The 25,542-nt window shown below is 44.2% G+C and overlaps 1 protein-coding gene across 3 annotated transcripts in view; it reads right to left on the bottom strand.

Moving 5' to 3' along the window:
• The window catches only part of Masp1 (MBL associated serine protease 1), a 57,674-nt gene that overhangs the window by 19,583 nt on the left and 12,549 nt on the right, over nucleotides 1–25,542 (bottom strand). For all 3 annotated transcript variants that reach the window (XM_004654287.2, XM_004654289.2, XM_045149763.1), the window contains 4 exons: nucleotides 8,900–9,077; nucleotides 7,224–7,355; nucleotides 4,224–4,420; nucleotides 41–188 (listed from right to left, as the gene is read on the bottom strand). In XM_004654287.2, the coding sequence (XP_004654344.2) occupies nucleotides 41–188; nucleotides 4,224–4,420; nucleotides 7,224–7,355; nucleotides 8,900–9,077 (655 nt within the window). The remainder of the gene's footprint in view (nucleotides 1–40; nucleotides 189–4,223; nucleotides 4,421–7,223; nucleotides 7,356–8,899; nucleotides 9,078–25,542) is intronic.

Raw genomic sequence — 25,542 nt, 5'->3', positions numbered from 1 at the left:
CGCACAGTGGCTCAGTGTGACCTGGCAGGGGAAAGGTTACCTGCAGCCCCATATAAGAGCCTCCAGCCCCGGTTCTCTCCCGAGTTGTCACTGCGGAACAGGATCTGGACATTGTGACTCTGGGTATTGATGGGTTCTGGGGCTTTCTCTCCACAGAAGGGCCCCCACACTTTTGTACCGGCTTCAATCTGAGTGAGGAAATACAGAGAAAGAGAAAAGTCACATTTAAGCAGTGGAAGGGGCTGCAACAGGCAGCCCCTCTACATAGGGCACTGGAATTTTCTGGAAGCTTTGTTGTGAATCCATAGTATTCACATTTTACTGGGACTTACCAATAACCAGTTTCATACTTATTCTCTCATGTATAATTTCTAGTGGCCTTGGAAATGGACAAGACAGGATAATAATCCTATGATTACAGATGAACACATGGTAGGTGGAGTCTTGTGGCAAGGCAGGTGAGGGCTCCATCTTGAAGAGGGATTTACCTTAATTCCACACCTAGTCTTTTGTTTTATTTTATTTATGTTAGAGAGAGTGACTGCACAAGAGAATTGGCATGCCAGGGCCTCAGCCACTGCAATCAAACTCCAGATGCTTGCACCACCTTGTGGGCATGTGTGATTTTGTGCTTCCCTCATCTTTGTGCATCTGGCTTTCTTGGGATCTGGAGAATAGAATATGGAGAATAGAATATGGATCCTTAGGCTTCACAGGCAAGCACCTTAACCCCTAAGCCATCTCTCCAGCCCCACATCTAGTCTTTAAGAATTTTATATATTTAAGAGAGAAAGGGAGAGAGAGATAGACAGAGAAAGAGAGAGAGAGAGAGAGGGAGAAGGGGGGCAGGGCCTCTAGCTACTGCAAACAAACTCTAGTTGCATGGGCCTAGTGCATGTGGCTTTACATGGGTACTGGGGAATGGTAACTAGGTCCTTAAGCTTTGCATGTGTCTTAAGCACTGATTCACCTCTCCAGTCCCCACATGCAGTCTTGATCTGATCTGCCTCTCATGCCCATCTCTCTCATGGAAAATATATAGTGCTGGGAAAGGATGGGAAGATGGAAGATGGGCATCTGGTCTAGAATAGAGGCAGTGAGAGAGAAGGCAATAGGTAGTGTTGGCTAATCCAGAATCTCCAATTTCTATTCCTGGGTTCTTCCTGTGCATTTAGCCCTCTTTCCTCTCATCTCTGAGGATCAGGACCCCTTAGCTGGCATTTGGTAACCTTTACAATCCTGGGTGACACAGTCATTTTGTTAGGGGCAGGGAAAGTGAAACTCCAAGAAGTTCAGTGTCTTCATACGCCTCCCAGGCTTAGCTCCTGGGACATGAGGTGTGGCAATCGGCAATTCCAAGACAGGGTCCATACCCTTCTGCCCTGGTGTTACTTCATGTGTGTGCTACATTGCACATCAAAAAAGGCTTTGCAGGGCTGGAGGGATGGCTTATCTGTTAAGGCATTTGCCTGTAAAGCCAAAGAACCCAGGTTCGATTCCTCAGGACCCATGTTAGCCAGATACACAAGGGGGCACAAGCATCTGGAGTTCGTTTGCAGTAGCTGGCGCACCCATTCTCTCTCTCTTTCTCTGTCAAATAAGTAAATAAATAATAAAAATTTTTATAGAAAAGGCTTTGCAGGGAGCAATGTAGAAGGACAGAGCAGCTTCCTATGCCAAGAGAGACCCCTTGTCAACAGTTGCCAAGAACATGGGACTTCAATTCTGTGAAGCCAGGAACAGAATTCTATCAATAAGTGAGGCGATTTTAGCAGTGGACTTAGCAGTGGATCCCTACATCCTCAGGGTCAGAGTCCCATCAAGCTGACACCTTGATTTCAATCCCATGAGACAGTGAGCCAAGAGCCTTAGGACTTCTGTCCTACCTAGCCATGTGATAAGAATTGTAAGCTGTTATGTTTGTGACCATTCCATACACAGCAATGAGAACATGGCCTGTGTATCCTGCTACCTTACCTCTTATAAAAGTCACCAAATGCCTCTTAGCTTCTGCATCTGAATCATGAGGCAGGTGAATCTCTCAGTCCTTGAGTTTCTTTCCAAAGATGCCTGGGTTTCTCAGATTCTCCCACTGCTGATGGCTCCCCTCTTGGACTTCTCATTTGGTGGCCCTTTCTGACGTCATTTGTGGGTTCTTCTTCTTCTGTCTAGCTCAGGGTTAGCTGTGTTCTGCTTTCCACTGGTTTATCCTCTAGAACAGCTCCCTACCCACATGATTTAAATAACCATCTGTCGGTCCACCTGGATGCACTCTTCATTCTCCCAGGCTCAACATCTCTGCTGTGATCAGACCCCATTTGTTTCGCTGTCTCGAAGAGCTCACCATCCTCAGAGTTGAAATAATCACCTGTTGGTGTACTTGGTGATGCCCTTCTTTCTCCCAGGCTCAGAGAACAGGATTCAGTTCCACTCAAACGTTTCACCTGAACACTTTCCAAGAATTCCTGATTTTACTCCCTACCTATCTAAGAACCATTTCTCTCAGTATCCCAACCATTGCTCAAATTCAAGCTGTCTTATCTATTTATACTATCAAATCTTATACAACTTATATGTACTATCAGAATGGTCATTTGGGGGCTTGGGAGATGGTGCAGTGGTTAAAGGCACTTGCTTGCAAAGCCTCAAGGCCCAGGTTCACTTGTACAGTGCCCACATAAAGCCAGATGCATAGAGGCACATGGAGTTTGTCTGCAGTGGTTGGAGGACCTGGTGTGCCCATTCTCTCCGTCTCTTACAAATAAATAATGTTTTAAAAATAAAAAGGAATAAAATAGTAACCTCAAATGGACTGGCTGTCGGCTTGACACACCCTCTTCTCCAATTGTCTCCTTTCTCAGAGCCTTTTTCCTAAGCAGGACCAGCTGCATAATATGTGGGGTCCATTGCAAGATGAAAACGTGAGCTCCGAGTTCAAAATGTGTTAAGAAGTTCAAGATGGTAACGGCAGCTCCTGAAGCCAAGCATAGGTCTGAGCACATAGCCCTAGGCCCAGGGTGTGCTTCCATGCAACTATATCTGTGACCAGGGGACCTTTCCAAAATGTAGATGCAACTCCATGACTCTCTGCCTCCAACTACCCTGGGTGGCCAGGGGACTGGACCCTAATGCTAGGACTAATTAAGCTAGTAGATGCTATTACTATCATCATTATCATTTGGTTTTTCAAAGTTGGATCTCGCTCTAGCCCAGGCTCATTTGGGATTCACTATGTAGTCTCAGGGTGGCCTTGAACCCACAGCGATCCTCCTACTTCTGCCTCTCAAGTGTTAGGATTAAAGGCGTGCACCACCATGCCTGGCTAGTAGATGTTATTTTTTAAAAAAACTTTTGTTTATTGACAACTTCCATAATTATAGACAATAGACCATGATAATTCCCTCCCCTCCCCCACTTTCCTCTTTATAAATCCACTCTCCATCATATCCCCTCCCCTTCTCCATCAGTCTCTCTTTTATTTTGATGTCATCATCTTTTCCTCCTATTATGAGGGTCCTGTGTAGGTAGTACCAGGCACTGTGAGGTCATGGATATTCAGGCCATTTTGTGTCTGGATGATTGCATTATAAGCAATCCTATCCTTCCTTTGGCTCTTACATTCTTTCCACCACCTCTTCTACAATGGACCCTGAACCTTGGCAAGAGATATTTCAGTGCTGAGCACTCCTCTGTCACTTCTTCTCAGCACCATGGCGCCTTTTGATTCATCTCAGAGGTCACTGCCATATAGATGTTATTTTAAATAATGATGTCCAAGGGAAGTTAGCTGCCTAGCCCCCCATCCTGACAGAAGATGTAAAGCCCATACTATTTTTTCTTTATTTAATTTTTATTAACATTTTCCATGATTATAAAAAATATCCCATGGTAATACCCTCCCTCCCCCCCACACTTTCCCCTTTGAAATTCCCTTCTCCATCATATTACCTCCCCATCTCAATCATTGTACTTACATATATACAATACCAACCTATTAAGTACCCTCCTCCCTTCCTTTCTCTTCCCTTTATGTCTCCTTTTTAACTTACTGGCCTCTGCTACCAAGTATTTTCATTCTCACGCAGAAGCCCAGTCATCTGTAGCTAGGATCCACATATGAGGGAGAACATGTGGTGCTTGGAAAAGCCCATACTATTAATTTTTCCAGTTAAGCCAAGATGTCCCAGCAACCTGAGGACAAGTGCCCACTACTGCTGGCTTACCTTGATATAGTCATAGGGACAGGGCACTTCAGGATGATCCTCAATGTCGAAAATGTCTTCAAACTGCAGGCTGACCATGAAGCCCTCCTCCAGATCAATGGTATAGAAGCATTCAGAGCTCTTGGGGTAAGGGTTGGGGTAGTCAGGGCTGGTGATCACTCCGGTCCTCTGGGTGAAGAGGTTGTCACTGCATTCGACTGAAGGAAACACGGCAGAGAAAATGCCACATCACAGCCGCAGCCCTAGTCAGCTTTTGCCTATCTGCCACTGTGTAATCTCGGCCGTGTCCTCATGAGGCAGGCAGGCAGGAAGAGAAGGAGCTCTTCAAGAGGAGACACTAAAGCTCTGAGAAGGAAAATGATTCACCCAAGGTCACGGGCCTGGCCGTCTGCACTTAAGACTCAGCCGGTCCCTGTGCAGAGCTGTCTGCACTGAGTGACGGTCCTCTTCATCAGATCCTCTGCTGGGGATGTGCAGTGACTTTGTGAAGGAAGTGTTGAGATGGAGTGGTCATGGGGGTGTCTAGACTTCTTGGACCTTGTTCTTCCCTTTCCCCAGACTGTATATCAGTCTCTGCTCAAACCTTCCTGGATTCTTTTTTTTTTTTAATAAAGTTTATTTATTTATTTATGAGAGAGAGATTGAGAGAGAGAGAGAGAGAGAGAATGGGTGTGCCAGGGCCTGTAGCCATTACAAATGAACTCCAGATGCATGTGCCATGAGCCACCTTGTGCATCTGGATTACATGGGTCCTGGGGAATTGAACCAAGGTCCTTTGGCTTTGCAGGCAATTGCCTTATTTGCTCAGCCATCTCTCCAGCCCCCTTCCTGGATTCTTATCTAACAAAAGCTCCTCACACTCACCTTACTGCCCAGTTCCTTGTGCTTCCCTTGTTGGCTTTACATGGCCCTCCTCTGTCTGACATCATGTTGTGTGCTCAGTTGTTGATTCTTGTGTCCCCCCCCCCGCCCCCCCCCCCCCCCCCGTTAAATGCAGGAGTGCTCTGAGCTCAGGGATTCTGCTTTGTTCCGAACTCTAAAACTCTATTTACTGCCACCAGGGACCCCGTGTCTTGGGAGCCTGGCCATGTCTTAGCCTTTTATTTGCCGCTGAACCTTTGCCCTTGGGCTGTCCCATCATCGACCTGGCATGCCCATGCTTTCTAAGCCTTTGTTCATCTTGCTCATTTGTAAATGAGAAAGCAAGCAGTAGCCCAGAAAGACCAGCGTGACTAATGTAAAATCCCACAGTGAGAGCTGCAGAATGAGGTTGAGACCGAGGTCTTCCCAGTCCCATCTGTTTTCATTTTCCTACCCCGAGCATTCACATGGTGTACTCTCATCCACCAGGAGGCCAGCGTTGGTTATTAGTCTTACTCTTTCATGCACAGTGCACAGACAGACATGTGGTACATTAAAAAAATGGGTTCGGGGGCGGGGTGAAAATAAAAGAGCAACTGCTCTACCTGAGCATTCTATATTCATTGTATTTAGCACACTGCAGACATGCAATAAAAGGCTTACTGAATGAAACTGAGAGAGAAGTCAGTGTTCTTCAAAAAAAAAAAAAAAATCCCATATGTGATTTTTTAAAAAAAATACTACTTTAAGCTGGGCGTGGTGGTGCACGCCTTTTATCCCAGCACTCGGGAGGCAGCGGTTGGAGGATCACTGTGAGTTCAAGGCCACCCTGAGACTACAGAGTGAATTCCAGGTAAGCCTGTGCTAGAGTGAGACCCTATCTTGAAAAACCAAACCAACAACAGCAACCCCCCCCAAAAAAACCCAAAAACCCCTATTTTATACTGATGGCTATATGTAATATAAGCAGTAAATTAAAAAAGAGTAATTTATTTCAGACAGACAGACAGAGAGAGAGACAGAGACAGAGGGAGAGAGAGAGAGAGAGAAACAGATGGACAGAGATAGAATGGGTGTACCAGGTGCCAGGGCCTTCAGCCATTGTATATGAACTTCAGATGCATGTATCACCTTGTGCATCTGGCTTTCGTGGGTCCTGGGGAATTGAACTTGGGTCCTTTGGCTTCGCAGGCAAGTGCCTTAACTGCTAAGCCATAAGCAGCAGGTTATAAATGAGGATGTGAGAGTACTCTTGTTGCCAGCCTTGCCTTCTCCCAGTGAGCCCACAGTGGACTTCTAAGTGAGATCACACCCCTCACTACTGGTCACAGTAAACTCCTGGCAGTGACCAAAACATTCCCACTTCTATCACACCTATGCATGTTTGGCAAAGCTGCTCTCCCTACATAGAATGCCCTCCTCCTCCTTATTCTTCCTTTCTGCCAAGGGGAACCATCTCTAGGAAGCATTTACCCACCTCTCCAGGGCAGCTCAGGCCTTACTGTGCTGTGACTATGTATGTACCGTGCAGAACCTTTACTTATGTGGCTGCTGCTCCACTAGTCTGGGAAATGCTTCTGCAGAGCATCTAAGCTCTTCCTTTCTCTATCCCTGCCCCAACTGGAGACCTCAAACAGGTGCTGAGAGAGAGAGAAAAACAGAAGAAGAAGAAGAAGAAGAAGGAGAAGGAGAAGAAGAGAAGGAGGAGGAGGAGGAAGAGGAAGAGGAGGAGGAGGAGGAGAGGAGCTTCTCTCTGTTAGAGAGGGACTGAGGGACCACAGAAGCAGAGGTAAAGGACTTTGGCTGAGGAATAGTTTGTGGCTTAGAGCAAAAAGACCACGAATCCCAGGTTTCCCATAACTTGGCTAGGTTGGTTACCTGCAGGAAGAGAGCAGACTTGTATCTCAGGAATAACGGCGGCCTGATGTCAGAGCTTCTCTTGAACACTCCCCTGAGAACTAGAGCCCAGGCACGTGAGCATTGCAGCATTTCTGTCCATGTGGTATCTGAGGTACACCTCTGACTTCACTTTCAACTGTCCCTACCATGTATCTGTCCTTCCTCGGACCCTCCCCTAATCGTATCGGAAGCTGTAGGATATATATCAGGGCACTGTGCAGAGTCACCCTGAGGCCTCACCTCGGCAGGTCCTGTTGTCGGTGTGGAGGATGTAGCCAAAGCGGCAGGAGCAGTAGTAGCTGCCGATGTAGTTATGACAGTAGTGGTCGCAGGACAGCTCCTCGTCCTCCCTCTCCTTACACTCATCCACATCTGCAGGCAGACAGAGCCTGTCAATCAGTGCACGCATGGTGATGAAGGCAATAGCCAGCATTCATAGAGCCATTTAGGCCATTCACTGTGTTGAAAGGTTCATAGGGTCTTTCGTTGATGTAAAGTGCAGAGGTAGCCAGCCATGATCTCCATTTGACAAATGAAGTAACCAGAACTCAGAAAAGTTAGGCAGCTTATCCAAGATCATAGCTAGCCAAGGTAGACAATAGGCGACCTGATGCCTGGCAGAAGCGCCATCTGTTAGCAGTTGCGATAATCAGCACATGCCAGCCAGGGCACAGTCTGAGGAAACACCTATGGATCATGAAACTGAGACTGAGGGAACTCAGAGCCTGGGCTCTTCACTTCTACTCCAGATTGCCTTTTTCTTTCATAGCCCCTGATAGCGGTCAAATCCCCTGGACATTTGAATATACATTCTCCTAAAGAGGCATATGCATGGTCAGCATGGCCATGAGAAGATGCTCATCATCATGAGTTATTAAGGGACTGCAATTTAAACCACATACGCACTAGAGTGGCTAAAGCAAAGAAAGAAATGACATCTAATGATAGCATTGTTTTCAAAAAGCCTGGCAATAGCTTATTAGACTAAACAGCTACCCGAAACCCAGCAATTTTGTTTGTAGTTATTTATCCAGCAGAAATAAAAGCATATATGCACAGTAAGGTTGAAGGAAATTTTATTAAGAGGAGTTTTTCAAAAGAAGATAAAGCCCAGGTGACTGCCAATAGGATATTCATACAATGGGACATTATGCTGCCAAGAAATTAGTACATTACTGATGCGACAATATAAGTGCATGTCAGAAACATGCTGTGTAAAAGAACGCATGCCTCCAAAAGGTATTCTATGTGTTCATTTATATAGTTTTAGAGGTAAAATTAAGGAAGAAGAAAATCCACATGGCTGCTTCCTGTAAGGGAATTGGGAGCAAAGGGATTGGGCAAGAACATGGACGAACTTTCTGGGCTGATGGTGAAATTCATAGTATGTTAGAGGTTTGGGTTACACACAAATACAAATTTTTCAAAATGCAACAACTGCATATCTCAGATATATTCATTTCATTATATGTAAATTCCGTAGTAAAATAAAAATTATGAACAAGTATTGAACTAGGAATTATTTTGAAATGTACCATCAAAAAAAAAAAAGATAAAATGATGAATCACATGGCATGGGTAGGACTACCCTGAGGCATGGCTCCTTTGCTACCCCGCAGGGACTGACTGAGGCCTTCATAACCCCACGGTGACACCGTGACTCCGTTGAGGAGGGCCCCAGGGAAATGGGAGCGTGGATGAGGGGATCCAAGAGTATACCCTGTAATAATACATAAAATAAAAATTTTTGTAATGATGAACGTACAGACAATAGACAGATGGACAGTGATGGGACAAATGAAGTAAGCCCTGAGAGGCGGAATCTGTGAGGTGTGCATGCAGGTGCTCACTGTCAAGGAGGGGGAACAAGGTAGTTTCACCATTAGTGACAGAGACCTGAGGATGATCCAACTTACCCACAGCCATGTAGTGGGCATCAAAGCCCGTGAACCGCTCCTCATTGGAGAAATCTGACCGGAAAGTAACGGACATGAAGGAACCAGGGGAGAGAACCACTTCCTGGCCAGGGGTCTGCTCTGTGTCTGTGGCCTCCCTGCCACAGAAGGTTGCCAGCACCTGGTCTTCTGTTTCTACCTTTGAGATCGGAGTGAGAGGGAACAAGATGAGTCACTTGCCATGATAGCGTCTATCCTACTCTCCAGGAAGAAGAGGAGGGGCTGCCTACCGGTAGACAGGGAAGCCTGGGAAACTCAAAGCAAGGACATTAGGGCTTCTTGGATTTGAGAAAGGCACGTTACAGGCTTAAGTAGATGTGGCTAGCTAATCAGTTTCATTCCTTTTGCTTAGCTCCATCAGAGCTTGATGTTTGTCATTCCCATTGGCAACCAGATGAGCTATTCATTGAAGATAACTCAAGTAAGAGTTGAGCAGTACTAGATGACTTTACAGATGAATTCTATAGTCAACAGGAACTTGGCCACTTTTCTAATGACCAAAAAAACAACAATAACAAAACCTTACACACAATGTCAGTCATTCATGGTGCATCCCATGTGTGCCTGCCACTGAGCAGAGCATGAGATGGGCTGATGAGAACTGAGTAAGACACAGTGACGTGCACAGGACGGCAGTGTTCAGCTGGAGAACAGACACAGGCTGCACTGTTAGACAGTGGAACAAGCACTTTCATAGAAGCACTCAGGAGATGAAGGCTCTCCTGTAGGACATAAGTTACTGGAAATTAGGACTTTCTGTTTTTTAAACAGACATGTCCTCAGTATATGGACTAGAACCTGGAACATGTTATTCATCCAATAAATATTTGCTAACAAGAACTAAAACTACAAGACCCACTGTGGGACTTGATGAGAAGCCAGAGAGCCTGTGAAGATTATAGGAGATGTGCTTGGAAGGATATTTATAAAGTAGATGGAGTTGAGCTTGGATTCCATTCATGCTATAAGTGACATTGAAAACTTTTGATCAGGAAGTCATGTAAGCATAAATATCTTTATATAGTGACAGTTTATATATTATATAGATATAGTTTATATTTGGAAGAGCCAGAGTCCCTCAGGGAATTCAGAGAGGACCACAGAGACTCTGGACTGGTCACCTCAAGCTCATTTTGTGTAAATCTGTTTTGGGAAACTTAGTGTCGCAACTGGTTGGTATATTTATTTGACTGTGAATACTAGACCTACCCCTTCCCCAACTTTATCAGCTTGTAAACTCATGGGGTTCTTTTATCCCACATATCTGTAGGTAACATCAGCACTGATGTTCTCCTGAACATGCAGGAGGAATATCTTATTAAGAATGGTTTCTGCTGCTTTGCAAAGTCATTAAAGGAGAGTTCTCAAAGGCTGTCTGTCTCCAGTAGCTTCTAATAAATCCATTGTTCTATTCATTAGTTTAGTAAGGCAGAATATCTTGACATTTGACACTTCTGTTTTGAGACTAACGGTTTGTTTATTTAAACTAAGAAGGAGTTTTAAAGGAAAGCAATTTGCCCTGACAACAAAACACAGGGACAATTAATCACTAATGTTGGGAATTGAAGTGTAAACAGAAGATGAGCTCATGGCTCTGGTATTTGCTCTTTTTCTCTGCAGACACCAGCAAACTCCCAACAACCCCCTAACTAGCTGGAGAATGTGCTTTTCTTCACAGAGCTCAGATGCCACTACTTGAACAACTGATTTTTTTCTCCAAATAGTTAAAGGTTTATTATTCTTTTAGGTATAGTGCTTCTTTTAAAAAAAGTGCTTTGTTCAAAACATTATTTTCTTAAGTGAAACACACTAAGTTTTCTTGGAGATCCAGAACGTTGCTGCAAAGTTGAGATATCATGGTACTTCATTAAAGCAAGACCTCCGGGAACACTGAGCTGGGTAATGTTGCCCTGTGTGGAATTCTGCCCAGATTTATGCCTTTGAAATTCTTATGTCTTCTTTAGGAAGTGTTCTGTTTTCTATCTTTTAATCAATTTGGTAGATGCAATTTTCTGTGTGCTTGTTTTTAATACATTATGGCTGAGAAGCCACTTATACTCCTCTTGTTAGAACTTAATTAAAGAGAGACTAATGGGTTTAAAGAGAGGGCTCTGGCAAGGGATTCCTCCATGCATAACTGCATTAACCCAGTGGTCTATCTTGTTAACCTCTGCTTTGGAGTAATGTGAGTGGATAGGCCTGACAGCTGGAGGTATATGCTTCTATTTATGGCCCTATCATAAACTACTGTGTACTCACCTCTTCTCCACCCCTCACGTATCCATCTGTAAAACAGGAGTTTGAACTTGATCTCTAGACTACTCTCCTAACAAGTCATCATTGCCCTATGCTAAGGAAATAAACTAAAAGGTGATGTGTAGACATTTTAACACACAGATGGATTTAGGCTTTTTGATGGACTTGAGTGTGTTTGTGATCCATACCCATGTAATTAAAAAAATCCATCATATAGCCAGAAAGATGGCTCAGTGGTTAAGGTACTTGGCTGAAATGTCTAACAACCCAGGTTTGATTCTCCAGTTCCCACATAAAGCCAGATGCACAAAGTCATGCATGCATCTGGAATTTGTTTGCAGTGGTTGAAGGCCCTGGCATGCTCATTCTTTCTCTCTCTCTCTCTCTCTCTCTTTCTCTCTCTATCTTCTGCTTGCACATAAGTAAATAGAAATAATTTAAAAAAAATTTTAAAGCCATACATTAAGCATTAGAAATTCCAGCCACAGTTACTCCCTTCTTACAGTTTGGCATCACCAAGACCACCTGGGTTCTGCAGTGCTCTGAGAATGGACACTTTCAAGAGAAACCAGCTAGAGACCTATTGAGGGTCTGTAATAATATTTCTTCCTTCCTTACAACTTTTGGGCTTACCATCTTTTCTGATGACAGATGAACAACCACCTCTGGCAGAGCCATCCCATTACAGAGAACAAGGAAATATGACCAGCTGAGAGCCATGGAAAACTGAGTCATGCACATTTTTAGAAGCAAAGAAGGAAAGGACAGTAGTCCAGGGTCCTGGGTATTCAGCCTGTAGCTCAGAATAGAATCTGAGCATATCATTGCTGGGAAGGACTTCCAAGAGATTTTCACTCTCCTTATTTCAAGAGGAAATTGAGGTCCAGGTTGGGGGAGGGCAGAAGGAAATGATTTATGGAAGATTAGAGATAGCACAAGCATTTCTGATATTAGTTTTGCTTCTGAAATGGTTCTGAGCCTGGAGAAAGGAACCAACACAGGGAACACTTGACAAAAACATAGACACTTAGCCAAATAGTCTCTCTGGCTCATGAGCCTCTTGAAACCTTATCTTGGGTGCATGGATTTTTCTCCCAGAGAGGATGTGGCTCAGTGACAGCTCCAGCTGTAAGTTAAATAAAGGGGCCACTGGCCCTGGTTGACATTTGTATCCTAGTTCTGGGTTATAAAGTTCTACAAAGATTGTTTACCTCTGAGAACAGCAGACTTGAGCTCGGGCTTCTGTCTGAGCTGGCCCATCTCTGGGGTCATCATGTTAACATGGTAGAGGCAATTTATCAAGTGAAAACATGAAATTTACAATAGAAATCCATGTGACTGAGGATCACACAGCCTTCATTTTTCTATTTCTTACTGTGGCGACCATGTCGTTGCAGACTTTTGTTATTTAGGGCATCGACATGTAGATGCATGTAGCCAATTTGTTTTCTTTTAACTGAATTCAACAAATACTTATGTACTAAATTTTGTCTGGAATATAATGTAGAAGATGCCAAAAAGTACTTATTTTGTGATGTGAGCTTAAGAAGCTTGTCCCTTGCTTTTGGAAATGTGGCGTTTAGTAGAATAAGTACTGAAATATGTGTACCGGGGTATTGTGGAGGTCTGATAATGACAATGAAAGACAGGCAGCCTTGAGGTTTTAAGGAAGAGGAAGAGTGCATCCAGATGAAAAGGTTCAGAAATTCTTTAGGGGATGGAGATACAGTTCAGTGAAAGAGCATTTAGCCAGCACATGTAAGACCCTGGGTTTGATATTCAGCACCAGAAAAGAAAACAGAAAAGAAAAAGGAAAGAAAAAGAAAAAAGGAAACAGCAAGTAAGAAAGAAAAGGAAAAGAGTTGGAAAGGAAATGATAGTGGGAGAAAGAAAAGAGACATTCTGGAAAGAGGTAACTGTCCTTTGGGCTGAGAAATGGCTGGTGAGAAGGACGTAGGCAGGTAGAAAGAGTTGGTGGAGGGTCGGGGTGGTAGAACACATCCAGACAAATGGATTAGTGGTGAGTGTTCAGAGTCCTAAGCATGTGTACACCTCCTTACTCCAACTTCCTGCTACAAGAGAGGGGCTCTGTTGTACAGGATGCTGGGATATGTCTCAGGAGGAGAAGCTAGAGTCTTTGTTTTCCATGAATTTTCTCAAACACAAACCTCCTAGACAAACTAAGGTGCCAGGCAGCAGGAGGTAGGCCAGATTTCTGTGGAGATCCAGCTAGGGCTGCATAGATACATCACATGGGTTTCAAAACTCCATTGACAGTTACTAACCAGTTACTCTAAGGAGCACATGGAGAAAGCACTTAGAGTGGTTGTTCTCATTTTATAGACGAGTTCATGGAAGCCCAGATGAGTGAAGTGGGAAAAGCAAGTCTGGATCCAGAGAGTGATGATCTGGCATTGGCTGAACGTAGTGAGTGATGGACCCAGGCCCTGCGTCCACAAGTGCAGCATCCATATTCTCTGACCATCACTGCCTGAAGTGCTCCTCACTCCCTGACCAGAGTTCCTTTAAGACATTAGCCAAAGAAGGCCTTTTCCTCATGGCTTGGCTTGTCAATGTTTACAAGCTGTACCCAGAGTCCTTCTGAAATCTACTCTGGGCCTGTGAAGGACATTTTAACCTTACTTAGGGAAATTTCAGAGTCAGTGCTGGAATAGTTTGTTAACAATTTAGTTCATCTGAGATTCCTTAGAAATTCCTTCCCATATAGTTGTGGTTGCAAGAGGAGTTCATGCAAGTCTCAAAGGCAATAATCATCACTATCTGAATACTGTTTTAGACAGAGAAAATCCAATACAGTCTAGCTCACCATATTTCTACTCTATTCTATATTTAGCACTTCCCTCACATTATAGGCTCTGATGGCCAATTATGAACCATGCTCACTGTTAGGTGTGCACATATGGTTTCACAGAGGTGGCATCTTCTGTGAGCCAACAGTTTTCAGAGACTTCTTTCCACAAGGTCTGCATTCACAATCCCATGTAGGTCCCTTAGGTGGACTGGCTCTGTCAGACTCACTTGCTGATACCAACCTTTCTACTCATGCCAAGGCTTTTGGAGAACCTTGTGAAAAGCTTTTCCGTAGACCTCTAACTTCTCACCAGTAACTTTTAGTTCTCTACCTCTTCTTATAATTGCATGACTTCTAATGATTATAAGTACCATTACCTTTAATAGTCGCAAAGACTCTGAGCTCCTCTGATTGAAGGCTGGCAGATAAAGATATTGACATCAGAAGTAAGATACAACAGTATCAGAAAGCTAGATCAATTGGTCATGGCTTGGGGATTGTCCAACAAACGGACACTTGATAAGTGATAAGAACTGCCATCAGAGTCTTAAGGAAAGACCATCTGTGATGGTTAAGATGGACTGGTAACTTCACAGGATCTAGGATCACCTCGGAGACACATGTCTAGGCATGTCTGTTATGTTCATTAGGTCTAATCAGGGTCATTGAGCTGGAATGACCAGCCCTAAATGCAGGTGGCACAATTCCAGGGGCTGTGGGGGCTGTCTTGGACGGAATAAAAAGGAGAAAACAAGCTGAGCACAAGTAGTCACTGCTCTTTGCCTCCAGCTATGGATGCAATATGACCAGCTGATGCCAGCTCATGCATTATGACTTCTCTGCCATGATGGAGTCTGCCCTTAAACCGTAAGAGAAAAGAAACTCTTCCTTCCTTAAGTTGATTTTGTGAGACATTTTGTACCACAGTGAGAAAAGTAGCTTATCCACCTTCTGAGCTCTAGAGTGGTGAAACAACTGTCAAACTGTGGCAGCCTAGAAAACAGAGGGTGGATAGACTGAACGTGTGGATCTGGCTACGGCGATGTCCAGACAGCAGGCTGGGTACCAGCACCCCTGCTAGCCGTGTGTGGCTCCATCCTCACGCAGGATAGTCATCGCCGTGTATGCAGAACTTAGGGAACATGCAAAGGCCAGGACCGGATTAGAAAATCGTCTTTCCCCTAAGAAAATAAAATAAAATAAAAGACTTTGGAAAGAAAAATATGGCTCCAGGGTAAATACCATAGAAAATGTGGCATTAAGAACTGTTTGTTAAGATCAAAAATATTCAAGGCAGTGACTAGAACTCCACATCATCCAGATCAAAAGGCGTCTAAGAATGTGAAGAGTTTGGAAATGTCATCCAAAGTAGAGAAGCTGACTTTGAAAAGAGCTCTGGGTATTATTAGCATCCTTAGTTGTTTTGTCAGATGAAATATGGTATCATTGTTTTCTTTACTCTTTTTTAGATTTATTTATTTATTAGAAACAGAAGGAGAGAGGGACAGAGAGATAGACATCGAGAGAGAATGGGCACGCCAGGGCCTCTAGCCACTGTTAACCAACTCATGACACATGAGCTACCATGTGCATCTGGCTTCATGGGACCTAGAGAATCAAACCTGGGTCCTTAGGCTTTGCAGGCATGCACCCTAACTGCTAAGCCATCTCTCCAGCCTAATATCTACTTAATTATGAGATACTCAAAAGAGATTTGAAGGGAGATGTGTCACCTTGAACTAGAAATGATTGAAACATTCCAGAATGACAAAGGGCCTCGGGTTTCAAGGTTTATCAGTGCTGAAAGTCTATTGAAAAAAGCATTTGGGAGCTGGGTGTGGTGGTGCATGCCTTTAATCCCAGCACTTGGGAGGCAGAGGTAGGAGGATGGCTGGGAGTTCGAGGCCACCCTGAGACTACATAGTTAATTCTAGGTCAGCCTGGACCAGAGTAAGACCCTACCTCAAAAAACCAAAATAAAAAAAAAGAAGAAGAAGAAAGCATTTGGCTGCAAAGACGAGCCATTCCTGTGGAAAAGGAAGAATGTCACCGAAGGTAAAGCTAAGAAGTCACAGGTAGGACCAAGAGAAGGGTCCGAAGACATAGACAGAAATGGACTGGAATCCAGGAGTGGTAGCGCACACCTTTAAATCCCAGCAGTAGGGAGGCAGAGGTAGGAGGATCACCATGAGTTCAAGGCCACCCTGAGACTACATAGTGAATTCCGGGTCAGCCTGGCCTAGGGTGAGACCCTCCCTCAAAAAAGCAAGCAAGCAAACAAACAAACAACAACAACAAAAGGTCTGGGAAGCATTCCCAGAGACCGGAGCTGGGCTCTCACCAAGAAACATTGTCCAGCTTCTTAAAGCTACATACTTGGTATTTTGTCTACATCTAGACCTCGTTTAGATAGTATAATTCTAGACCTCAGGCCAGACCTGCTAATGCAATGATGCTTTTAGGGGGTAGGATGAAAGTGTGTTTGGCATGTGGAAATGGCATGAATTACTTTATCCAGATGGTGTGGTATATTGCTTACAAAAGTACCACAATAATCATGTCTCTTTCTATAAACTGACACTTGCAATGTGGCTTTGCTCCTCATGGGTTGATCTGATGACTTGTGTTGACAAAAATCATGTGAAGTGTTACGCCACTTCCAATCTTAGGCCTCAAAGAATCTTGTAGCTAGTTGCTGACAAAGATTTTTTGCTTGTCCCCAAGTTAGTCAAACTTCTGAATTTTCACTTGTGTAAGATCCAGGATTAGCAAAGAGTTTAGCAAGGACTTCCACCTCCACCCCAGTGATCACCCTAGGTGGGTTTCCTCATCCTCTCATAGCACCAGGTGATGCCTAATCACCCTGGCCTATCTCCAGCAGCAATCTTATTAGGTCAGTTTAGCCCCAGCCCCCTTTGTTCTGAGCTTCCTCTCTGACGTTTTCTGCTCTGTGGCTATAAATTCCCACTTGCACATGCCATGTTTTGAATCAGGTGCCATTTCTCTTGCTGACTGAAACATCTTGTTGCTGAGGTCCCTATGCTGAAAGTGATGCTTCCAAACAGAACTCATCTTACTGTTCCTTAACAAGTATCATTGAATCATCTTTCCCCCTTTAACACTCTTTCACATGTGGAATACTACCTCAATGCCACTATGTGAGGAAGCTCTAGGTACCCATTGGAGAATCAAAGGTGACATAGGGCAGAGATGAGCTATCCAGTTGACAACACTAACCACCTGATGGTTGAATGAGGTCCTCTTGGACCTTCGAGTTTCAAGCTCTGAAGAATAGCAGCTGCGTGGAGTAATTTAGCACACCGTAGTAGATAACTTTTATGGGGAAGAGTGGTGGCAAAGAAGTGAGTTGGGACAATGAGTCATTCGTGAGGAGAACTGTGAAGCTTGACAATTGTCATGTGGACTTTATCTCTACTACTACACCCTTACTGAAAAACCATACCACCTTTTTTGCTATCAGCAGAAGAGATCAGAAGTACAGCAATTTCCAAGATAGATCAGACCATTTTAGAATATGCTTAGAAAGTTCTCCCTTGGTTTTATACCTGGGACTATAACATTGGTGAAAAGAGTCCAAAAAATCTTTTGTGAACAAAGTTGTAGGTGGCAGTCATATATAATGAAAGAAAATTAAAAATGATGCAACTATCCAATTCTAGAGGAATAGTTCAATTAGCATTAACTAAGTGATTATTAGGGAGCCATTAGTTATTTGCAATGGAGAATTTACAATGATCTGAAAATATCCTTAGGATGAAGTCCCTAGTGAAAAAGTAGGAAAAAGTGCATATAAGATATGATCACATCTGCTACAATGCATACATTAAGAATACAAAATAGCTGGGCGTGGTGGCGCACACCTTTAATCCCAGCACTCGGGAGGCAGAGGTAGGAGGATCGCCAAGAGTTCGAGGCCACCCTGAGACTACATAGTGAATTCCAGGTCAGCCTGAGCCAGAGTGAGACCCTACCTCGAAAAACCAAAAAAAAAAAAAAAAAAAAAAAAAAAAAAGAAATTAATGTGAGTTATTAACAATGGCTAGGGGACCAATGAATATTTTTATTTTTTCTCTGTGTTTATATTTTAAAAAATGTAGGCTTAAAGGTACATTGCTCTAGAGCTAAGGATGCAACTCTGTTAGTAGCATGCTTGTCTAATATTCATAAATCCTGGGCTCAATTTCCAGTACCTCATAAAACCAAAATCAGGTATGGTGGCACATCTCTATAATCCCAGCACTAAGATGATGTGGGTAGGAGGATCAGAAGTTTAAGGCTATTCTTGGCTACATAGTAAGTTGAAACCAACCTGAGATAGATGAGCATCTGTATCAACAAAACCAAACCATATACACCCCACCAAACAACAATAACAACAAAAACAAAGGAGCCAAGATACATTACTTATTGCTCTACTCAGCCCAAACTGTATTACAAATATTTCATGTTTTCTCTCGTATGCAGAATCTATATTTAAAAAATTATAGCAATGGACATGAACATGGAAGGGGGACTGTGGTGGTTTGATTCAGGTGTCCCCCATAAACCTAGTTGCTCTGAATGCTAGGTTCCCAGCTGATGGATATTTGGGAATTAATGTCTCCTGGAGGGAGTGTATTGTTGGGGGCGGGCTTATGGGCTTTATAGCCAGTTTCCCCTTGCCAGTGTTTGGCACACCCTCCTGTTGCTGTGGTCCACCTTCTGTTGGCCAGGGGGTGATGTCCACCCTCTGCTCATGCCATCATTTTCCCCTGCCATCGTGGAGCTTCCCCTCAAGCCTGTAAGCCAAAATAAACCTCTTTTTCCCAGAAGCTGCTCTTGGTTGGATGATTTCTACCAGCAATGCGAACCGGACTGCAACAGGGACTTTTGGTGGGAGGACAGGGACAACTTTCACATATGGGGGCTGTGGCTGTGGCTAATGGCCCATTCTTGCTACTCTACCAAGTAGCCTCGAATTTCAGTTAAAGTGCATGGACAGAGCAAGTCAGAGGTCCAGAGACCAGGTTACAGCCTGGAGATAGAGAAAAAGAAGGCACCACATATGTGTGCATAATTTATTCCAAAAGCTCTGCAAGTCACACATGTAAAAATAACATGCAGAAAATAAAATAAGATTGCGGCTGATTTAGTACAAGGAGTGCAGAAGGTCGATGCTCCCTCCAGTCCCAGCCCATGTTACATGGCCATGATGATGATGAAGCCCCTTCTTTCCAGTGGGTGAGGCATTTTCATCTCTATTTGTTCCTAACCACAACCCTATAATGAATGTATTTCTGGCAGAAAGTATATATCTGAGCCCAGAGAGATTATATGACTTTCCCATGGTCAAAGAGCCCAGAAGTATAAAACCTGAGATGAAATTCAGATGTCCTGATTTATAGGTATGCTTGAGTAATTATAATCAGACAATTACATAGCTGGTCAGAGCTGGCAAAGATTTTCAAGGACCTTAAGTGTATGGCTTTTATTTCATAGGGAGAGAAACTGAGTCTTATTCAAAGTCACAAAGTAACAGCAGAGCCCAAACCAAGGCTCAGGCTGGTGTCAGTGTTGTGACTTTTTTTTTTTTTTTTTTGCTGATTACAGTTAAACACACACACACACACACACACACACACACACAGCCATCATAAAGAATGAGTGGGCCTGAGAAAGAGTTCCTGGGTCCTGAGAGTCTGAAACTCCCACTGGTGCCAGGAAGGATGGCTCATTATCAGGAAACTCACTGGATGGAAAAAAACAAAAACAAAAAAACCCCCAGCATGAACAGGGAGGGAAGAAAGAGCTGGCAGGGGAGGGGTTCTGCCTAGAGCCTGGGATACAGCATCCCGCAGGTGGGAATGGACTGCAATGGGGCAGCTCGAGGGGCCTGGGGATTATAGTTGGGGAGGAAGGCCAGGGTAGGATTTACACTCTCTTTAAAGGGCTCAGACTCTTCCATCTCACCCATTCTGGGACTTGGGGCCCACTCATTCACATGCAAATCCCTTCAGCATGGGGAGACTGGGCCCCAACAGTTCAGTGTAGAAAAATAGCTTGGGGACAGAAAAATACAAAGGGTGGTGTGTTCTTCTGCAGCCCAGGCTGCCAGGCTCAAGGTATGTCATACTCAGGACTGCGGGGCAGCAGTGAGCAGTCAGTGCGAAGAGCTGTGTTTGGGGCAGTGTGCGCCAGCAGACTTTCCAGGAGTGTGTGAGCTGGTGCATCGCCATACCTCAAGGTCCTGCCACTCCCCGCTCCATGTTTACATCCTCAAATCTTTACACATTCTTCAGGGGCACAGAGATGGGGACCGAGGCACCCTAGGTCCTTGGTCCAGCTTTGTCACTCCTGTGAAACTTTAACCTCTCAGGTTGTACAGTGTTAGATCTGGGTCTATCTACAAGCTTACAAGAGCCACGTGTCAGCTTTTTAGGGATTTTGCTAACCTGTTGGTAAACAACCATCCTTACCAATTAAATTCCACAAAGAAACAATTAGATGAATTATATTGGAAACTAATAAATTACATGAAAATGAGTCATTTCCCAATTACTATAGCGTTGTTCTATTATCTTCGTTCTATTGAATCTGAACAGCAGAGTGATATGTCAGGATACATCTCTTGTCCCCCATTTTCCTCTTCCTCCCCCAATCTAGTTGCTAGTCATTTACAAACATGTTCATCAGGGCTCCAGGCCTCAGTTTTCACAGACATACAATGTGGATGTTAATACTGACTTCCAAGGTCACAGGAGACACTGGGTGCAGGAGCAGCTGGTAAACTCGGCCATCACCTGGCATCGTGCAGGAACCCTGCTGCCCCGCCTCCCTCCCTGTCCCACCTGTATTCCTCCCTCTGTCTTCCATTTCCATCCCTCCAGCCATGCTTCCATCCTTCCCTTCTGCACATATACCAGGTATTTCCCTCCTGAGGGATTTTGCACTGCCTGGTTGGCTCTGAATGGAATGCTTTTCCCTCAGAAAGCACAAGACTAACTCCATCATTTCTTTGTTTGCTTTTTGATTTTTCAAGGTAGGGTCTCACTCTAGCCCAGGCTGACCTGGAATTCACTATGTAGTCTCAGGGTGGCCTTGAACTCATGACGATCCTCCTACCTCTGCCTCCCGAGTGCTGGGATTAAAGGCGTGCGCCACCACGCCTGGCTCCTGACTTCATCATTTGGAAGTCTGTGCTCAAATAGTACCCTCTCAGTGATTCCTACCATGATGGCCACACTTAAATTACAGCATCACCTCAACTTACTTGGATCCCGGTTACCCACTGGCTCTGTTTCACTGCTGTGTTTATGAGATTATTTATTATCACTACATAATTTTTTTAAATTATTTATTTATTTATTTATTTATTTATTTATTTGAGAGTGACAGACACAGAGAGAAAGACAGATAGAGGGAGAGAGAGAGAATGGGCGCACCAGGGCTTCCAGCCTCTGCAAACGAACTCCAGACGCGTGCGCCCCTTGTGCATCTGGCTAACGTAGGACCTGGGGAACCGAGCCTCGAACCGGGGTCCTTAGGCTTCACAGGCAAGCGCTTAACCGCTAAGCCATCTCTCCAGCCCATCACTACATAATTTATGGATTTTTTTTTTGTTGGCCATGTCTGATTGCTCATTGCAATGTGAACACTTTGCTGGCAGAGATTTCTGTCCTAACTGCTATTGGACCTCAAGCTCTAGTAAATTGTAAGTACTTAGTAAATATTTTTTTAAATAAATTAATACTTCTCCTCCCTACCTTTTCTCCCTGCAGGAAGAGTAAATAAAAGCAGTAAAGCTCTGATTTTTACCAGAGTGCTTCCAAGAATAACTTGTGTACACACAGGCACACGGATGTGTGTCCCTGTACACCCACACCCCACAGCCTTCAGGTCTCTTCATAGCCCACTCACTTGCATGCGCTGCCCCATCCAGAGGAGCTTCCTTCCCAGCTTCCTCACAACCTGTGCTATTTGCTCTTCTTGCATAAAATAAGCTTTGGTCATACTTTTCCGAGACTCATCTTCACTTTCCGATTCTCCAAAATTAAGGGGCATTGGTGTTGAGGGATCTTCAGTGTCTCAGAGGGACGATCTTTCCTGGTGACTACAGTTGAAGTTCACGAGAACTTCGGATTCATTTCTCATTTCTTTTTAGGATGAAGGCCTCCTGTCCACTCCTGGAGAAAGAGCCCAGCTGCAGCAGTAGCTGCGGTCACACAGCCTGAAGGTCGAGGGCACATTCTGCGTAACACAGAGCACTTCACCCAACTCAGGAGTTCGGGGTCAGAGGACTTATTTCTCAATTACCCAGCAGGATGCACACTGACCCACATGGCTTAGGAAAAAGGGCATTGGACTGGGGGTCACAGACCATCTGAACTGGGAAAGCTTTGAAGAAAACCAACTGATACACTTCCCTTACTGGCAAAACAGGCTGAGAATGGACCTTTAACATGCCCAAGGCAGGAACAAGTGGCTGGTTTCTAGGATTAAAGTCCTCTTTGCTGCTCACACTGCCTGGAGACATGCGCCTTTTCCTATTGTGCCCCAGGACAGTGCTTGCTGTGGGAGAAAACACAGATGTGGGCCTTGAATTAATGAATCTTAATGGGAATGGCCTTGAGCTCGCCACTAAAGACCATGCACTACGAGTATATCAGTTAACCTGCTTGTTGCTGGGACAAAACACCTGACCAAAAGCTGCTAATGGGAAGACAGGGTTTATTTCCTGCTTATAGTTTCAAAGGGAAGTTTCGTGACAGCGAAAGCATGACATGAGAAGGAAGCTGGCTCACACCTTGGCCCCTGTCTGAGTGGAGGCAGTCTAACTACTCTGCGTAAAGCAGGGCTAATAAGCCTCACGGTCATCCCCCAGCAACACACCTCCTCTAGCAAAGCTCTCCCCAAAGTCTCTACCACCTGGGGATTGAGTTAATTGCAAACACATGAGGCTATGTACTGGGGACACTTTACATTCAAACCACCACACCCATCCTTTGTAGTTCAGCTTTCATTTCTTATTTTTGAAAACTAAATTTCCTCTCAAAGTTAGGGTAAGAGAGAGTTTCTTTAAAAAATCTGTACGACACAGGATCCCCAAGAAACCTTGATGCCCTTTTACACATTTTACTAAGTTACCATGACAGACACATGTTCTATCCCAGTCTAACCTGGAATTTCTATGTGTTCTCAGGCTACTGTTGAATTTGTAGTGATCTTCTTACCTTTGCCTCCCTAGAGGATTAAAGGCATGTATTACCACTCCCAGCTACAATGCTCCCTTAGAAAGAAATGCATGGTCAGGAAACAAATCAAGGTTTCTTCCAGAATAGAACCTCCCTGAAAGGGGCCGCATGGGGAAAGAGAATCATGATGTGAGAATGTGAAGGTCAGGGATGGAGACCTGGCTTTTCAGGAGGGATTTGGCCAAATCGGCTTGTGCCTCAATTTCCTCTGTTTTTTATTTTATTTTATTTTTTTATTTTTTTGAGGGAGAGAATAAACCCAAATGGAAGTGCCTTATTTCTCCTTTTCCAATGAACAAGCAGATGGCATTAAGTGCACTAAAAAATGGAAGGTGTGAATCTTCTGTCCTCTTGGTGGTGGGGGGTCTTCCTGATTTCCTAGGATTTGTACCTTTTTCCATAACTGTTGCACTGTTGCCCCATGATAGTTGCAATGATACCTGCCATTCTTATTCATTGATAATTGAATCAATTATGAACTGACTTCATTTAATTGATAATCAAATGAAAGTGCCATCAAATTTGTGATATCTCAAGAAAAACATGTAGGAGGAATAAACAGACACCTGCGTGGGAATCACTCAAAGCCCTGAGTCTGGTGAGCAGGGTAGGGTCCGCCTGGAGGAGAAAGGCATTCACAGGGCACCTGATGATGCCAGGCGGGCGCTTCATTGCTCACATCAGTGTTACCCTTGCCACAGTGATAGTGCAGCCTGAGCTAATTATGTGAGTACTTGACATTGTCTTTTAAGAACTTCTCTCACTATACATCTACAATAAACCCATAAGAAGGAAATTATGATTGCTTGCATTTTACATTTTACACGCAGGGAACCAGAGGACGGAGAATCATGTGCTCCAGTGAGAGGTGACGCCGCATTGACCTTAGGTCTGACTGTTTCTAAATCCTGGGCCCAAACAACCAAACTTGACTGACATTTGCAACCCTTTAAGCCCTTCCATAATCTGTGAGGAAGACACTATATCCACTGTCAGCGTTCTTTTTGAAACTCATGAGCAGCCCAAGCTCAGGGAGGCGACGTCTGGCCAAGGGGCCTCACTCACAATGTGCACGTGTGTCCCAACACCTGGAGCAGCAGCACTTCCGGATTGTTCCAAGTTTAGTATTCTTCAACACGCACTGTGCTCCTCTAAATCTGTCCAGCCCTGCGTATTCTTGATCTCTGTTTCTGGGAGGTCAGAAGCTGAGCTCCAATTTTTTTATTTCTCCTTTCCCCTCGCTTTTCTGCAGCCAGTTTCTGTGGAGTCCACCTACACGTATCTCTGCCTATATGTCCCCAGCTCTCCAAGGGGTTGTATGTTCTGTCCAATGTAGCCATATCCAAGTCCATAAAGTCCTCTCTCTGGCCTGTGCTCTAGCTCCATTATTATAAATAGTTCCACATCAAGCTCCTCATACTGTTGACTGTGTCACTTCTGTCCCCTGGCCTGAAGTATTTCAAAACTTTTAATTGGAAGTCTACACTGCCAAATGATGTCACACAGGAAGCACATAGCAGTGAAACAAGTGGTTTTGTTTTCTTCAGACAGCAGCATACTTTGAACATTAAATACATTAGGACATTCTTCATTCCACAAAGAATGTTTTCAACTGATTTTTTTCTTGAGATATGTGTCTTTCTTAAGCTTTCATCTTTCCTATTTTTCGTAGAGTCACTGGAGGGGAAAGTTCCACATTTTTGTGTGTATATGTGTAAGCAGATGCATATGTGTGTCCGTATGAGTGTTGGCACACATGTGTGTGCCTGTGGAACTCAGAGGTTGATGTCAGGCATCTTTCTTGGCTGCTTTTCTTTTTATCTACATTGACAGGGTCTCTGCATGAGACCAGGGCTTACTGACTCGCCTAGCCGAGCTAGGCAGCTTGCCCCAGGGATCCCCTGTCTCTGCCTCCTGATTCTAGGTGGCTGCTACACCCAACTGATATTTATGTGACTTCTGGGAATCTGAACTCTGGTCCTCACATTTTTTGCAGTAAGTGATTTATCCACTGAGTCACTTCCCCATCCCCCACATTCTTTACTATAAGAGAAGCAACGGCACAAGCAAGACATGAGCTTTCACAGTAGCACAGAGGACTCTGTAGGGAACAATGGGGACTCTCCACTTGTAAAGTCGTCTTTACATGGTACTAGCTGGCTGTCAGCATTGACAAAATTGCCACTATTGCCAGAATTTTTTTTTAAAGGAATTAAGAAACGAGGACTTTTTTGTGAGGTCAAAATTTTATGTTGAAATTAATTTGTTTTCTTTGTTGTTACTGT

The sequence above is a fragment of the Jaculus jaculus genome, chromosome 5 (genome assembly GCF_020740685.1).
Source record: "Jaculus jaculus isolate mJacJac1 chromosome 5, mJacJac1.mat.Y.cur, whole genome shotgun sequence".
In the NCBI taxonomy this organism is placed as follows: Eukaryota; Metazoa; Chordata; class Mammalia; order Rodentia; family Dipodidae; genus Jaculus; species Jaculus jaculus.
The sequence above is the reverse complement of the archived record's forward strand: the minus strand, read 5'-3'. Positions and strand labels throughout refer to the sequence as shown.